Source organism: Hemitrygon akajei, chromosome 8 (genome assembly GCF_048418815.1).
Source record: "Hemitrygon akajei chromosome 8, sHemAka1.3, whole genome shotgun sequence".
NCBI lineage: Eukaryota > Metazoa > Chordata > Chondrichthyes > Myliobatiformes > Dasyatidae > Hemitrygon > Hemitrygon akajei.
The window spans coordinates 130,150,321-130,167,166 of record NC_133131.1 but is presented as its reverse complement, the minus strand read 5'-3'; the positions used below and the strand labels follow the sequence as shown (position 1 = coordinate 130,167,166).

Below are 16,846 nucleotides of genomic sequence, written 5' to 3'. Positions count from 1 at the left end.
AGCAACAAACACTGCTCCTGCCTGCGATTCTCAGGTGTCAAAAGTGAATAAATTTTAAAAGTCTTTTAACTATGGGATGACTTAGTCCTGGTTCAGAGTCTCAGCTATGGGAGGGAGTTATGAGGGCTGGTGACACTGCTGCCCCCCAGATCACCAGAGTCAAAGGTCCTTGAAAGTCCAGAAGTAGAGGCCCAAAGGTCAAACCTGGTGATGTCCAGAGGGCAAAGCCAAAGGTTGATAACCAAAAGTAGAAGCCTTAAGAAATCCTGAAGGCCTAGATCAGTGGGATCAGAGGTCAATGCAAAGCCAGAAGTCGAAGTTCAAATATCAAACCTGTGATCCACCAAGTCCTGGAATGAAATCTGAAGTTGGAGGCCAGATGTCTATGAGTCAGAGAATCTGGGGACAGAGAGTAAGATCAGGAAGAGGCCAGACCTGGGCTTGGAGGCCTGTTTAGGTGTGAGGGTGGGAAGGATGGGATGGGATAGGGGCTTGCTTTGCTGTTGTTGTTCTGTCCTGTCTGGTTTTGTAGCTACTGCTTGTGTTGTCTGCTGAACACTGTGGGCATACTATGTAGGTGACACTTGCAGACTGCCCCCAGCACATCCTTGGGTAGGTGTCCTGGTTGTTACACAACCAATGCATATCACTGTGTGTTTCATTGTATATCTGATAAAGAATTCTGAACCTGAATCTGACCAATGCATGTAAAATGCTGTTCATGTACAACATAGGCTCTTAGATGCTATGTTGTGAAATCAGTTTTTATCCCAATTTTAAAATCTGGCTCTAAGGTTTTTCCTGGATATGTGGGTGCAAGGAGCATAAAGGAACCAGCTACCAGTTCAACAAGAGGGAGTCTAGTTACTTCCAAAGACAAGTCTCCCATCATGAAAATACTGAGGATCAGATGGTACAAGATCTAAATTCAGTGGCCTGTTGGGGTCTATTTATTTTATTAACTATGTAAACCTACAGCTTTCTCAGCTCAGAACTTAACACTTGGCTGCTTTAATCTTTTAATTAACTAATAATTGTCATTTTCCTTCTTCATATAATGCTGTTTAATTACACTTACTTTCAAAAGTAAGCTGTATTCCCCCACAATTTGCTTAATTCCTATGCATACAAAATTCCCAACTTTCACAAAACTACATTTGATTGAACCTGCCAGTTATTCTCTGTTAGCTTGACTAATAAATCTACAACAGCAACATTATTTATTGAGCCCGTGTGTTAGCATCTGAATGGGGAATACTGGAAATGACCACATTCACAAATTCCCCACGTCTCAGGCAAGATTCGACGTCTGGTTTCCATTAGCACAGAATTGTAATACAAGTAAGAGTATTGTAGTCAATATTTATCCCTCACTTGCTATTACTAGAATAATTTATTAGGCATTTTCTTATTTGTGATTGTGGGACTTTGCAGTGTGTAAATTGATTGACCTGTATTATAATAGTACCTACACTTCAAAGGTACTTTGTAGGCTGTGATTCTCTTTGAGAGAACACAAGGTCATGAAAGGGTTTTCAAAATGTAATTTTTTAAAATTATACTGAAATTCATTTTGTCTTCCAACTTATCTTCAAATATAGTTTGAAGTGAAATCATTAGTCTGCATTTTGCTTCAGCTTGAACTTGTGCTAAAATGTGTTCATCAACAATACTATTTCTTGGCAGGTTTTGCTTTCCCATTCTGTAGTAATTTTGAGCTTCCCTCAGTAACATCAAAGAAATGCAGGAAGTTTGATTACATTCCAAAAACAAATTGTGATTATCATTCTTCTCATTGAAGACACTGGATTGTGAAAGAGCTGGTATGAATTACAGTAAATCACAGTATGTCAAGTGCTTTACAAAGATGGCAAGGCGTTAAATGAATGCAAATTCCCATTACTGTGATACTCATGCATTTCTCAGGTACATATGACTGCTGGATATTATACACATTGTGACCACTTTATTAGATACACCTACTTGTTAATGCAAATATCTGATCAGCCAATCATGTGGCAATAACTCAATGCATCAAAATTATGCAGACATGGTCAAGAGGTTCATTTGTTGCTCAGATCAAACATCAGAATGGAGAAAAAATGCGTTCTAAGTGACTTCCCCCGTAAACTGACAGTCGGTGCCAGAAGGGGTGGTTTGAGTATCTCAGAAACTTTAATTTTTTGGGATTTTCATGCACATCAGACTCTAGAGTTTACCAAGAATGGCATAAAAATTAAAAAAAAACATTCATTGAGTGGCAGATCTCTGAGAGAAAATGTCTAGTTTATGAGAAAGGCAGAGGAGAATGGCCAGACTGTTTTAAACTGACAAGAAGTCAAATAACCAGTTGTTACAACAGTGGAGTGCAAAGCGCATCTCTGCATGCAGAACATGTCAAACTTTGAAGTGGATGGGCTACAGAAGCAGAAGACAATGAACATACACCCAGTAGCCCCTTTATTTGGCACAGGAGGTACCTAATAAAGTGACCATGGAGTGCAGGTGAATATAAAGCAAAATGAGACACTGATGCTAAAAGTCTACCTTCTGCATTGAGACAATCAATCTCAGCTGGAACAGCAGCTGAAATGTTGTCATAAGCCCCCGTGTGCAGAAAGCAGAGACAGAGAAATCTGGTGGGAAGTGTTAGGATTAATGTTAGGGTTAATTCGAGACCGCCATTACAGGTCAGGAGTGGCTCACGTAATAGTAGGAGGCCGGAATGCGAGGGAGGGGGTGAGCGAAACTGGGGACCCCGCTACATCGAAACTACTAGTGTCACGCGATTCAGTAAACAAAAGAAACAGGTAACTCGTGAGCATATGGCTGCGGGCCAATAAGATGGACACAAGTGCCCGATATTACCTAATATGTAGCGGGGGGTTGTGCTGGGGGGAAAAGGGATATAAATAAGAGCAGATTGTAAGGGGAGGTCGAAACGCGCCTTCTCCAGCGACTCCGTCGATTCGCTGTGCCAGTTACGGATTCTGCAATAAACCCAAGTTTTGTAATATTCCGGTGTTGGTTGTCTCTCTTCCTAAACGAACACAGGGCATAACTTGAGCCCAACAGAATCTAACCCGCAATGGTATTTGTACCCTTTGCCGCTGGAATTCTTTGTAATGTGACCTTTGGTAAATTGGGGATTTGCTCTATTTTATTCAATGTACTGTATCCATATGCAAGGTTATACAGTGATCCTCTTGGGTAAGAGGTTCAGGAGTTCTACTGCTGGGTAATAATGTTACAACGACCAGAACACTCAGTAGCTGAACCACAAAGGCACTGCGATTATATAGATTAGATCTTCTATCTTGGAAACAAATGTCTTACTATGTCCATATTACAGTACCTATTACAGAACATACTGGAACTGGGTGATACAAAATGGGATCAGGTAGCTTTTCTTTGGAATTGTTGGTTGATACAGATGAAACTTTTAGGTAACTATGTTTCATTCAAAATGTTTTTGTATTGTATGTGTATTCCTGTGATAAATCACATGGAATTCCATTAATCCAAAGCCTCCATGTGTGGATATGGGAGTGGATAACAAGGACTTCAGTGTATATATTGAATGAATAGACATCTTAATTGTTTGATGATGACGTTGACTCAGGCCTGAGAGGCCAGTGTCGGGCATTTTCATGCCTTACAAGACTGTGTGGTGCGCTGCTCCTCACACAGATATTTTGCAGTATTTTTCTTTATCTTACAAGGTCGAGTTGCAAGCTCAACACTCAACCTGGCACGAATGGAAAGTGTACTTGGGAATGGCCCGACTGGATTCGAACCCAGGAACTTCTGCTCCGGAGTCCGACACTGCTGTCACTGTGCCACCAGTCGAAATTAATTGTTTAATGAGAACAATATTGCGAATATTGAAAGAGAGAATTGATTCATTTGGTAAGGTATAGAAGGATATGCACCCAATGCAGTCAAATAGGAGTAGTAGAGATGCTTGGCAGGGCAAAGCAAGCTGAACAGCCTGTTTCTCTGCTGTACGACTCTGAGTGTATGATATTATGATAGCCCAGAATAATGAGATAAGCTAGTGTGCAAAAGCAGTATTCCTCATTCCAGATTGTTTAATGTCATTTCCTGTACACCAAGGGTCAAGGAGAATGAAATTGTTATTCTGGATCCGATGTAGCACAATACAAAACATAAAAGATAAAGAGCATAATGATAAAAAAAACCCACAATAAATATTAATACGTAAGGTAGTGCAGTCGGCCCTCCTTATTGGGGGATTGTTTCCGGGACCCCCGCGGGTACCAAAATTCGCGGATGCTCAAGTCCTTTATTTAACATGTATCAGTGAGGTGGTCTTTAGGACCCAGCGGAACCCCGGACTTTATTTAACATGTCTCTGTGCGGTGGACATTAGGACCTGGCGGTGCAGCTCTGAATCCACAGTGTTTCTGTTCATGAAAATAATAATGATTGCGATTGAAAATAAGGTGGAAGTAATAAAGTGATCAGAAAGAGGTGAAATGCCATCAGTCATTGGAAAAGCATTAGGCTACAGTCAGTCAACAATCGGAACAATTTTAATGGAGCATGTGAAAGGCCCTACCCCTAATGAAAGCTACAATTATTAGTAAGCAACACAGTGGTTAAATTATTGAAATACGTATGTTTCTTAAGTGTTTTATATGCATAGAAAGGTAAAATATGTACTATATACTAAGAAAAACGTTTGACTAACTGACGCTAAATAATACCGGATGTACCTGTTTCGACTTCAAATCCGACTTAAAGACGGACTCAGGAATGGAACTAATTCATAACCCAGGGACGGTCTGTACTTCTAAGTCATTTCTAGATTACTTATAATACCTAATACAATGTAAATGCTATGTAAATAGTTGTTATACTGTATTGTTTAGGGAATAATGACAAGAAAAAATAGTCTATATATGCTCACGCAATGAGTGCTGGAGAGAGAACTTCCAGGTTTTCCCAATCTGCGGTTGGTTGAATCCACACATACGGAATCCGCGGAAAAGGAGGGCCGACTGTATATATAAATAGATTGATCGGATTACCACAAAATGACACAAAGCTGTACATGAGGTGACTGATGGGAAATAATCAAGTAGTGCTGGAGTTAGTGGGTGGAGGTGTTGATCAGCCTCAGTGCTTGAAGAAAGTGACTGTTTTTGAGTCTGGTGGTCCTGGTGTGGATGCTACTCCTTCCTGAAGGGAGTGGGACAAAACCTGGTCCATAAGCAGGGTGGGTGGAATCCTCCATGATGTTACTGGCCCTTTTCAGGCACCTTTTTGTATACGTGTCCTCGATGGTGGTTGGGCCAGTGCTGGTGATGCACTGGACAATTTTGACAACCTGTTGTAGAGTCCTCCTGTCCAATGCAGTGCAGTTACCGTACCAAGCAGTGACGTAGCTTGTTAGGATACTCTCAACTGTCCATCCGAAGGACATAGGTATGCATGTGCAAATTCCAGCTCTCTTCAGCTTCTTCAGAAATTAATGGTGTTGAGGAACCTTCTTGCCTGTTCAGGATGTGCACTGGGGCCTTGAGATTTTGTGTGTGATGTCCACACACACGAGTTTGGAAGTACTTTCAGTTTGCAATGCCGTGCCATCGATATCAAGTGGGCAGTGTGAAACGTGTGGGTTCTCCTGAGGTCAACAACCATCTCCTTTGTCTCGTTGACACTAATTGTTATTTGCCTGCCATCAGGGATTGAGCTCTTTCACCTCCTCTCTATAGACCATCTCATTGTTGATGGTGATTAGCCCCACCATTGTCATGTCATTGGCAAACTTGATGCTATGATTGCTTGGGTGTATGGCCGTGCACTCACGTGTGAGCAGAATGTACAGCACACAGCCCTAGCGATAATGGGGAGAGAGGAGCGGTTGTGCATCCTGACTGTCTGAGATCTGTCCATTTGAAAGTTCAACACCCGGTTGCACAGTAGTGTATTTAAACCGAGGAGTAGGAGTTTGTTAACCAATGTCTGTGCTGAATGCGAAATGAAATCCAGAAACAGCATTCTGATGTAAATATCCTTGTTTTCTAGGTGTGTCAGGGCCAGATGCATCTCAGATGCAACGGCATCTGTCATAAAGCGGTTCTGTTAGTAAGCATATTAGTGAGTGTCTAATGTGGCAGAAATGGAATTGGTATGTTGATCTAATAGAAATTGGTAAAGAAACATGGAATGGTGACAAACCTTCTGACATCATGAAGGGGCAAAATACCTTAATTAACAAAAACTGAAAATTACTTTATAATTCAAAGCCATTATAAAGAGCTGAAGGTTAGGATCGAGAAGTCCGATGCATGGGGACTCACTACTTACAGCACAGTGATTAAACCAGTTCAATCTTCTGCTATTATTGCAATGGCTGACACACACTGATCACTTTAGCACAGTCAAGTACTTCAGCTGTTAACAGAATGATCATAGCTCGAGAAACTGCAGATCCAAGAGAAAGGAACTGATAAAGGCAATTTCAGTGATAATTCATAATAACAATAAAAAACTTTGCTGTTTGAAGTTCATTCCGCCTGTGACGAACTAGAATTATACAACATCTACAGTAAAATCTTCTCAAGTTTCCAGCTGAGACAGGTATCAATTTTAACCAATGTTTTGATGACAAACTCTGCCATCTTCATCAGGGGAGTATGCCTGGTCTTGTCTCGTCCGGTGGCGTTTACACCCCCGTTGTCTATCCCTCATGATTTGGTAGTACTCATCCGATCAGTTTTCTGCTGTCCCACCTTGCTTATAATTGAATTGCAGTTCATATTTCATTATTAAAATTATTTTCCTCTTGGTTTATTTCAATGGGTTCTTTCACCAGGCAGTCCCAAAAGCCATTGGTGCAGCACTATAGTTTTATGCAGTCAATGTCAATTGTATGGCCATTGCAAACGCAATGTTCTGCAACCGCCGATTGTTCCAGGTAACCAAAGGAATACATCACCTGAGCTCCATGATGTGGGCTTCCACTCTGCGTCCCGCCTGGCTGATAAATGCTGCTCCACATTCACAGGGAATTCTGTAAACGTCAGCCATTCTGAGTCCCAGGTCACTTTGACCTGCACATGCTGTGATATGTGCTTCCTTATGGGTATGTGGATGGTTTTAAACCAGCATTTCTTCTGGACCCCAGTGGTCCTTGCAGAAACCAAGGAAATATAGGAAAGACAAGCGGCAGCGACGGGTTCCTTCTCACTGTTAGGTTTCCTGGCTTTTCCGTCGGCCCTTTTAAAGGCCCAATTGATTCAATGATACAAAACTACTGTGCCATCATATACGCCAGGGAAGCACAAGGTCTGTATTCAATATTTACAATATCTGTCTCAGAAGCAGTAACAGCAGCAAGCAGACAGACTTTCAAGAAAAGCTGTTGGTTAATAACCTACGGCTTGACATTGAAATTGATACTATCATAGATAGAACAATAATGACTCAAGGTAAGACGAGACGGGTACCATTGTAGGAAAACAGTCCTATTGAAAACTTTCCCAGATGAAGTTTTACAACCAAGATGGCAACTGAACCACCCAGTGGAGAATATAGAAATAATCATGTGAAACTTCATTGCTATCTATTCCATTGTGTGAGTTTTGTGAGACAATTCAAGCTAGATTGACAAAATATTTTGTGATATCAAAATGAACTGTTAGAAGACTATGCTAACATAACAAGATATATGCATGCTTGCAACAGAGCAGATGTAAAGCTGGACTACTGTAAGCCCAATTCAGATCTGTACACTGCTAATAGTCAAGCAGAGTAGGAATTGGACAGGTTGGAATAAAAGGATGCACTTGTGAAAACTGACCAGAGGGAGTGGCCCATGATATTGGTGGTCATACCCTATGGCAGACAGAACAGTGCGTCTGTGTGAAGACTAAATAAGAACAGAAAATCAAGTCGAGGAAATGACCAGCATACTTTGACTAAAAAAGTTGAGTCTGCAGGAAAATATGTTCTCAAAATTGGAGCATTAGAATCAAAGTCAACAGAGATAGGAGAGTCTGCCCAAATGGCACACAGGACTTTCCAGGCCACGATCCATAAGATTTTGTAGGGAATGGATTATTGCTTTTGCATAATGTATAAGCAGGTGATCTTGTGATTTTGGTGGATGTATTCAGGAGATTATGTATGAGCAACATGTAAAGCTTGAAGAAAGGGAATGTGAATTTTCAATATGAAAATTTGTGTTTGAAGGTTGATATAACCATATAACAATTACAGCACAGAAACAGGCCATCTCGGCCCTTCTAGTTCGTGCCTCTCACCTAATCCCACCGACCCGCACTCAGCCCATAATCCTCCATTCCTTTCCTGTCCATATACCTATCCAATTTTACTTTAAATGACAATATCGAACCTATTGATGCCAGTAGCCTACACATGGTGATGGAAAGAATAGAGGTAATCACCAATGTAATACTCCATGTTTTTTTCAAAGTCTAGTTCTTGCTCAATTGTGCACAAGCATTCTTATTTATGTGTGACAGGTAGGTTGCTGGAAAACTGTTCCATTTTTTGTCCGTGTGATTCCCACAATGTTTATGTTTAGTATGCTGGTGGTACGTATTATGACTTCATTAGATTAATCTAGCAACAGATAGCTCCTTTGACTGTGAAATAACACTTGAGTTCAGTGCCAGGATCACAATGGAAATAACAATTTAAACCTTGTTTTGTTTTTACTGAGATCATGGACAGTTCTCAGATAACTATACTTTCTTAGGAGCTTGGACTTCTCCATTGAGACCTCTGCCAATCCTCCAAATTGTATCTATTTACTCTTAAAAAAGTGTGCAAACTTAACTGGATTTACTCCTGTTTTCTTACAGGTTTCAGTTAGTTCATGCAATCCAAGTACTGATGGATCTGTTGTCAACCTGCTAACCATGTTATTAGCATTTCCTGTGAGAGTCTGAATTAAGGAGGATTGCTCAAGTTATGTAATTTCATCTTTACATCTTATTTTGTTTTTCCAATGATCTGTAAAGTGCTTTGGAACATCCTGAGAATCTAATAGCTGTAACATAAACAGATGCTTTTCTTTTATGTACACTAAAGTTCTGATAAACATGATATTTTAAGCAAGAATTGCAGAGTACAGTGCACAATGTGAAATGAAACTACAGGGTGTGCAGCACACAATATAAAATGATAATCAGGAAGTGGAATAAATACAAGGATTAATTCAGAATCAGGACTAAGTTCCATAAGACCTTAAGATATAGGAGCAGAATTAGGCCATTTTGCCCACTGAGTCTGCTCCGCTATTCAATCATGGCTGATTCTTTTTTTGCTCTTCCTCAACCCCATTTACCGGCCTTCCCTCTGTAACTTTTGATGCCATGTCCAATCAAGAATCTATCAATCTCTACCTTAAATACACCCAATAACCTGGCCTCCACAGCTGCATGTGGCAACAAACTCCACAAATTCACCACTCCCTGGCTAAAGATATTTCTCTGCATCTCTGTTTTAAATGGACGCCCCTCTATCTTGAGGCTGTACTAGACTCTCCCACTCTCCTTTCCACATCTACTCTGTCTAGTCCTTTCAACATTTGAAAGGTTTCAATGAGATACCTCCTCATCCTTCTCAATTCCGGCAAGTGCAGGCCATCAAACATTCCTCGTATGATAAACCTTCCATTGCTGGATTCATCCTTGTGAACCTCCTCGAGATGATCTCCAATGCCAGCACATCTCTTCTAAGATGAGGAGCCCAAAGCAGTACACACGCTCAAGGTGAGGCCTCACCAGTGCCTTATAAAGCCTCAGCATCACATCCTTGCTCTTGTATTCTAGACCTCTTGAAATTAATGTTAACATTGCATTTGCCTTCCTCACTTCCAACACAACCTGAAAGTTAACCTTTAGAGTGTTCTGCACAAACACTCCCAAATCCCTTTGCATCTCAGATTTTTGGATTTTCTCCTTGTTTAGAAAATAGTCAGCCCATTTATTTCTGCTACCAAAGTCCATGAGCATGCATTTTCCAACATTATATTTCATTTGCCACTTTATTGCCCATTCTCCTAATCTGTCTAAGTCCTTCTGCATCCTACCCATTTCCTCAACACTACCTGCTCCTTCACTAATCTTCTTATCATTTTCAAACTTGGCAACAAAGCCATCTATTTCATCATCTAAATCATTTATATACAGCATAAAATGAAGCAGGTCCAACACTGACCCCTGCGGAGCATCACTAGTAAAATTCCAATAGTAGAGTGCAGCTGAGTCTACAACCAAGAAGTCCCAGACAAAAGAGGTGGAAGAGTGATGAAGTCTATCATAATCTAATTAATGGAAGGATGGGATCAAGGCACAAAATACTCTTTTCCAGTTCTTATGTTCTCAGATTGAATGATAATAAAGAAGTTTCTATGAGGAGAGTGATATAATCTGTCTACCACTCAAGGACATTTATCAAACAAGTATTGTATAAGTATCCATTTAATGTAGAAATATGATTGAAAATGAATGCACTGATGACATACTTCAGGAATAAAGCTAATTGCCATTTTTGGTACCTGGTATTAAATTACCACTATCATTTAAATAATGATAGCATCAGTAGTTAAGTTGGTATCCAAAGTCAGGATTTTGATCCAGAGATGTGAATTTGAATCCAAACATAGCAGCTGGAGAGTTTAATTTTAGGTAATTAATATAACTGAAATGAAAGCTTTGAGCAGTAAATGACCATTAAAAAGAACTATTTATTCACCAGTATCATTTACAAAGGAGATTTGCCATCTTCACTCAATCTGGCTTCGATGCAGCTCCTAGAGTGCCAACATGATTGACACATTACTGTCTCGGGAAATGGTTTAAAGGGCCATTCAGTTCAGGGAACAGTTAGGGTTGTGCAATGACTGAATAGATTAAAACTAAAGCAAGAATATCAGTGGGGTCAAGTAAATGAACTCCTATCAATCCCCTTTCATTTTCTTTTACTAATTAAGTTAATTTTACAATTGTTCTACTATGCAATTGTACATCTTTAAGAATTTCTTATCAGCTAATCATAGCTACATGCTCAATTTTCACACATGCGTAAAGAATTTGAGGTTCCTTGGCAAAACATCCATTTAAAATAGGCAGTTTATATACATTATTGAGAGTGATATGTTCTCTGGGAAAATTTCTCACATGAGAATACCCAGCAAGATCAAGATCAAATCAATAAAAAATAAGACAATAGAAATTATAAGCCGCATTACCATCAGACAAAAGCAAGGCAATTGATATTCTCTCAGCACTTCAATGAATCTACAAATATGCTGAGGTGACTAGACTTTAATTTCAATCTGACAGTAATTGACTAGGGTTATGGTTGATTTAACATCTCTAAAAAGAAACCACCAGGCAGACTCATATTTAAAGAACAGCTGACACTGGAACTGTTCAGGCCAAATGTATTTAACAGCATTGACTAGCCAGAGTTTAATCATCATTGCATGGGCTAATATTCCATTCTGTGTGTATACTCAATGTAGTCTGTGACTATCTGAGACCACTACTGTTTCAGTATCTCCTGATCATTTGTCTAGCATCCATATCAGCTGCAGCTTGCCTGACCAGTCAGCTAGAAACGCAAAAGCAATCAACACAGCAGAAAAAAATATTGTCAGCACGCTCAGATATAATGGGCCAAAGGGCTCTTTGCTATCTGATACCAGAATTTTATTTCTTTAACATTACTGATTATATATGATTTCCATTATCAACCTGAGCCTCACCTTTTATACATCTGCAAAACTGCATAAGTTACTTGTAGAACAATAAACTTTATCCCACTAGTATATCTACATATTCAATATTTCTGAAATTAAGCCTATATTTCAACTTCTAGATTCAAAGATTCAAAGTACATTTGTTATCAAAGAATGTACAAAATACACAACTTTGAGATTTGTTTGCTGACAGGTAGCCACAAAAAAAGAAACCCGAAAGAACCAATTTAGAGAAAAAAGACTGACAACGAATGTGCAAGGGAAAGGAAAAAAAACAATCATGCAAGCAATTGAAGTGAACGACAACATTCTAAACCAAATTGATGTAATATTTTTTGTAACTACTGAACTTATATGTTATGAAATGAATTTGAAACAAGCTTCCATCTGGGAATGGTCTGAAAGCTCCTCTTTATGGCTGGCACTACACATTGTTTATTGAATGAATGAGTATAATTTTACGTACTAGGAATCTGCTGGATCTTGTGGACAACCACAAACGCATCTGAGAGTCCCACTTTGACTGGATGATTTGCAGAGTTTATCTGCGTCACAGAGACAGGTATCTGGAGGAAAAAATTAATACATTTACAATTCTATGAAATAAATGCTAGTAATTCACTGTTCACTGCTATTGGTAACAAGTGGTTAACATTTAATGACAATGTATCTTTTCTTTTCAAGATGCAAGACACCCTAAATCATAAAAATATTTTAGTCATCCTGCTGCAATTGTTTCCAGAAACCATTACTGCATTTGTAATATTCTGGCAAATATGTAAAGTATTAGAATTCTGATCTATAGCATCTCCAGAGATCATCTTCAATATCATAATCGCCCATGTGCAGCTTACACTCATCAGCGAATGATTGATTCATAAAATGAACTCTTTATTTCAGCAAAATAAATGAATTGAAATACAGCTGATAAAAATGTTACAAAAGGTTAGTGCTGAAATTGATTAGCCACTTTCTATGCAAAACAAAGAGATGAGAATTTTTCATTTTTTTCTGAATTTTGACAACTGGTAGGAGATATACTTTTATTTTCCTTGAGACATTAGATGGGAAAGATGCAACAACATGTCAGCTTACTTTGTACAAATCATTTGGCATGTCTTAGACTATGAAATCTCATAAGACAATGGCAAATTTTAATGAAGTGGCAGTACTGATCTCTTGTCTTCTTTTTACTCCGCCTCCTTGAAAACACTGAGAAAAATTAATATAAATTCTTTGTCATTCTTACTTTAGATATTGCCAGATTCAGAATGTTCTTTGCAGGTAGTAAATGTAACAGCAATAGAATGGTCACATATTAAATGTAATTTCATCACATCTAGAATGTGGCATGTAATTTCTGGCAGCTCCTCCACCCACACCTTCTGCACCACCCAGTTCTAGGAGTCACATTATGTTTGTACATCCAAGCCATTAAATCAATAAAGGCCAATCATAGTAAACCCCGATTTGTCAAAATTCATTTACTTAAAATGTCTGGCCGCAATTAGAAGAGCTGTTCACATATTCCTACCTGACTTTGAAACATTTTTCTTGAGGTTAATAAATACCATCCACAGAAAATGAACAGTCGTTCAAATATACCAATACTCAGTATTTCCTAGAGCTGAAACACTTACCTCTTTGTAACCAAAGACAATTCGTCCATCATTGTGTAGGGTAGCCTGGAAGGTAAAGCTTCCTAAATCATAGTTATCCTGCAGATGGACATTGTCCCACTGCACTACCAGAGCAGTACCTGTACATCCAAATAAAACAATACATTAGTTCAAACAAGGCCCTTTAGCTTTGCAGCACGTTCAAGCAAATCTGTTCAACAACACTGCTTGTTGTACAGCGAGACCAGGTTACCCAGGGAAAAACAAGATTGTTAACTATTTATTTCATACATTTTCCCAACATTTTGTAAATAGGATTTTTTTAACTAACAAAAAATCATTTTTCCTGGTGGCTGCAGTTGGGGACAATGGTAGTACTGCTTCTAGCTTTTCTATTTCTTTGTCAGTTAGATTAAAAGCATTCTTTTTATTGTTTTTCACCAAATTTAAAGCCTGTGAAGTGATTGATAGCAGAGCACCGTGCCATTTGGTGTGGTGACAGTGGAAACATTTGCTTATATACACTACATCAGTAACACAATTTTTTCAGTTCAAATCATTAGCGCTTGTGTGTATCCTCCAAATGCGCAGTAATGATAATTACCGTATCCTTTATCTGAACCAACTATTCAACCTTTTCTTAAGTGATGACACAGCTTTGCTTCAATCACAGACTCTTTTACCCTGGAGATTCTTGAATCTTAAACTGGTGTGCATTGTTGGTTGTGGAATACAGTGCCTCATACTCTTACATGGCTGAAAGACTTTAATCTGTTAAGAAATGTAAAATTGTCACCACATCCAGCTTCTGTCCTGTTCCTGAAGCTGTGCTGTTGATTTGTCTGGTCTCGTTATGTGCCTGGTCAATGGTCACCTTGTCATGTTAATGACAGGTATGGGCAAATATAGTTTAATTCAAATATTACTAAGAAGGTTTATCAGCTGGCCACTATACCTTCTACTATTCAACCCATAATGACACAGAACGAGATGTAGGCTGATATGTGCTGCCTCACTGTCAGAGGATTGTAAATTGACACAACTAACAATAACACAAAAGTAGCATTAAACCTTTACAGCCCAAGGGTCACTCATGATAGCAAATAGCCTTTGATGTAGATTTATTAGCCACTGTGCCCTGATGAATTCCAGAAATCTCAGCTATGCAATTTAGAAAGACAAGCATTTGCAAAGACTGCTATACATTAACATTAGAGATGATCTGCCAATTTTCAGCATCGTTGATTGCAAGTATTCAGCACAGTCATTTATAGGAATTGCCAGTGATTGTTCTAATCTAGCCCGAGAGGTGCCCGCTGACCAACATCTGATGCAAAATGTTAACAGTAATCACCGGACTCTGGCAATGACTTGTACTTAGAACATAGAAAATGCATTTCTTAACATATTTTAGGAAAGCATAAAAATACATTTTTTGTGATCATATAAATTGTCTTGATAAAATCAGTAATTACCATTGTCAAAGTATCTTACAGTTGAATTCCTGGATACACTTGGGTCAAAGTTGGCCATCAGTGGCGCAATATACTGAGTGGCTGTTAACATGCGGTGTACAACTTCGCCTGTGTAGATAAAACCTACAAGAGAGGAGATCATATGAAATGAGATCCAATATCCAAGAAGAATCATGATTCCTGATTTTGAAGGACATAAATAATGCAAGGCTCATTAAATATTTAATGAAGAATTTCTCTTCACCAAAAGGAATGAAGATCTCAAAGTAAATTATCAGAAATTCAGCTTTGTAACAAACTGTTATTCCTCTGAGGCATAAATATCTTGGGCCTATGTGTTATCCCGTTCATGTTTTCCTTTCTTTAAAAAAAAGGGTAAATAAAGTATACGATAGAAATCTGAAATATGAACAGAAAAGGCTGGAAATAATCAGGAGCTTATTTTTGATTTATATAAACTAAAATGTGAGACCACTTCTCAAGTTCTGTTAACAGGACCACATCCTTGCCTAAGGAAGGATGTTAAGGCATTGGAAGGCTTACAGGTCTAATACCTGAAATAGGTTGATTAGAATCATTGAATCAGAGATTTGCACAAGACACAAGTAGGCCCTTTCACCTCACTTTATTCACATAGGCTATGATGCCTATCTACACAAATCCCATTTGCCTGCATTTAGGACAAGTGATTGTCCAAACACCTTTTAAATGTTCTTGTAATATTTGCCTACACCGCCTCCTCTGGCACCTTGATTCAGATATTCATCACATCCTGTGTGAAAAGCTTATCCCTCAGATCTCTTTTAAGTTTCTCCCCTCTCATCATAAAACCTGTGGCCTCTGCCTCTAAACACTGAGCCTAGGGAGTAAGATCCTATATACCCTGTCTACATCCCTCATAAGTTTATAAACATCCATAAGGTCATCTCTCAACATCCTCCATGATAGGAAGGTTTTCTTAATATAAAAGATTATCAAGGCTACCCTGTATTAGCAGGAAGTTTGAAGAGTGAGATGATCTCAAATGAAACATTCAGGGTCTTGAGGGTTCTTGACCAGATTGTTGCAGAGAGAATATTTACTCTTGTGATGCAGTCTAAAACTAGGCACAACTAATTAAAAATAATGAGTCACTACTAATTAAAAATAATAAGCCAGGGACGAGCTGAAATATTTTTCTCTTTGAAGTTTGTGAGTCTTTGCAACTCTCTTCCTAAAAGGGTCAATTCTTTGAATATTTTTAAGACAGATGAAGATAGTCACTTGACAGACAATGGGAGAAAGGTTACTGTGAGTGGATGGGAATGGGGAGTTGGGGTTGTAGTCACATCACCAATGATCTTATTACATTGTACAATAGATCCAAAGGGACGAATGGCCTTCTCTGCCCCTAATTCATGTGAATGCCTCAACAGATGGATTATTTGCCCTGGAAAGGAAAGATCAAGATTACTTACTCTTGTCTGTACAGATTTAAAAAAATTTTCTTACTGCTTCCTGTAAGTACTTTATAATTCATTTCTTGGCTTTGTCAATGTGCAGCTGCAGCCTTTAAATGTCATAGGTACATGTACAATGAAGAAATCTACATGCATTTACTGACAGAGATTGGTTTGGAAATACACCAGTAGATTTTGTTTAGTTTTTTGAAATCAACTCAGTCAATCCAGAATAGTGGGGAATAACACATTCACATCAATGATTAGATTAGATCTCTGCTTTTTTTCCCTTAATGCAAGGTAATGACACAACTTTGGCTATTTTATTTGTTAATACTGAATAACAAATAACTTTTGCTATTGTAACTGTTGAATAAACATTGGATGTCATGTATTTCCTGCTCCAGGAAATTTTATTCACATGATAATTTATTTCTGGAACAGTATCAAGGAGTCTTGATATGAAGAGCTCTTTATTGCTGAGGAAACACTTAGATTGTCAAGGCAAGGACTGATGCCTTTAAGCAAGGAAAGTCTGATCTTGAATGA

The 16,846-nt window shown here is 38.7% G+C and overlaps 1 protein-coding gene across 3 annotated transcripts in view; it reads right to left on the bottom strand.

Annotated features, from left to right (window-relative positions):
* The window catches only part of plxdc2b (plexin domain containing 2b), a 460,874-nt gene that overhangs the window by 151,502 nt on the left and 292,526 nt on the right, over positions 1-16,846 (bottom strand). For all 3 annotated transcript variants that reach the window (XM_073054624.1, XM_073054625.1, XM_073054623.1), the window contains exons 5-7: positions 14,859-14,981; positions 13,405-13,523; positions 12,231-12,330 (exon numbers count right to left, since the gene is read on the bottom strand). In XM_073054624.1, the coding sequence (XP_072910725.1) occupies positions 12,231-12,330; positions 13,405-13,523; positions 14,859-14,981 (342 nt within the window). The remainder of the gene's footprint in view (positions 1-12,230; positions 12,331-13,404; positions 13,524-14,858; positions 14,982-16,846) is intronic.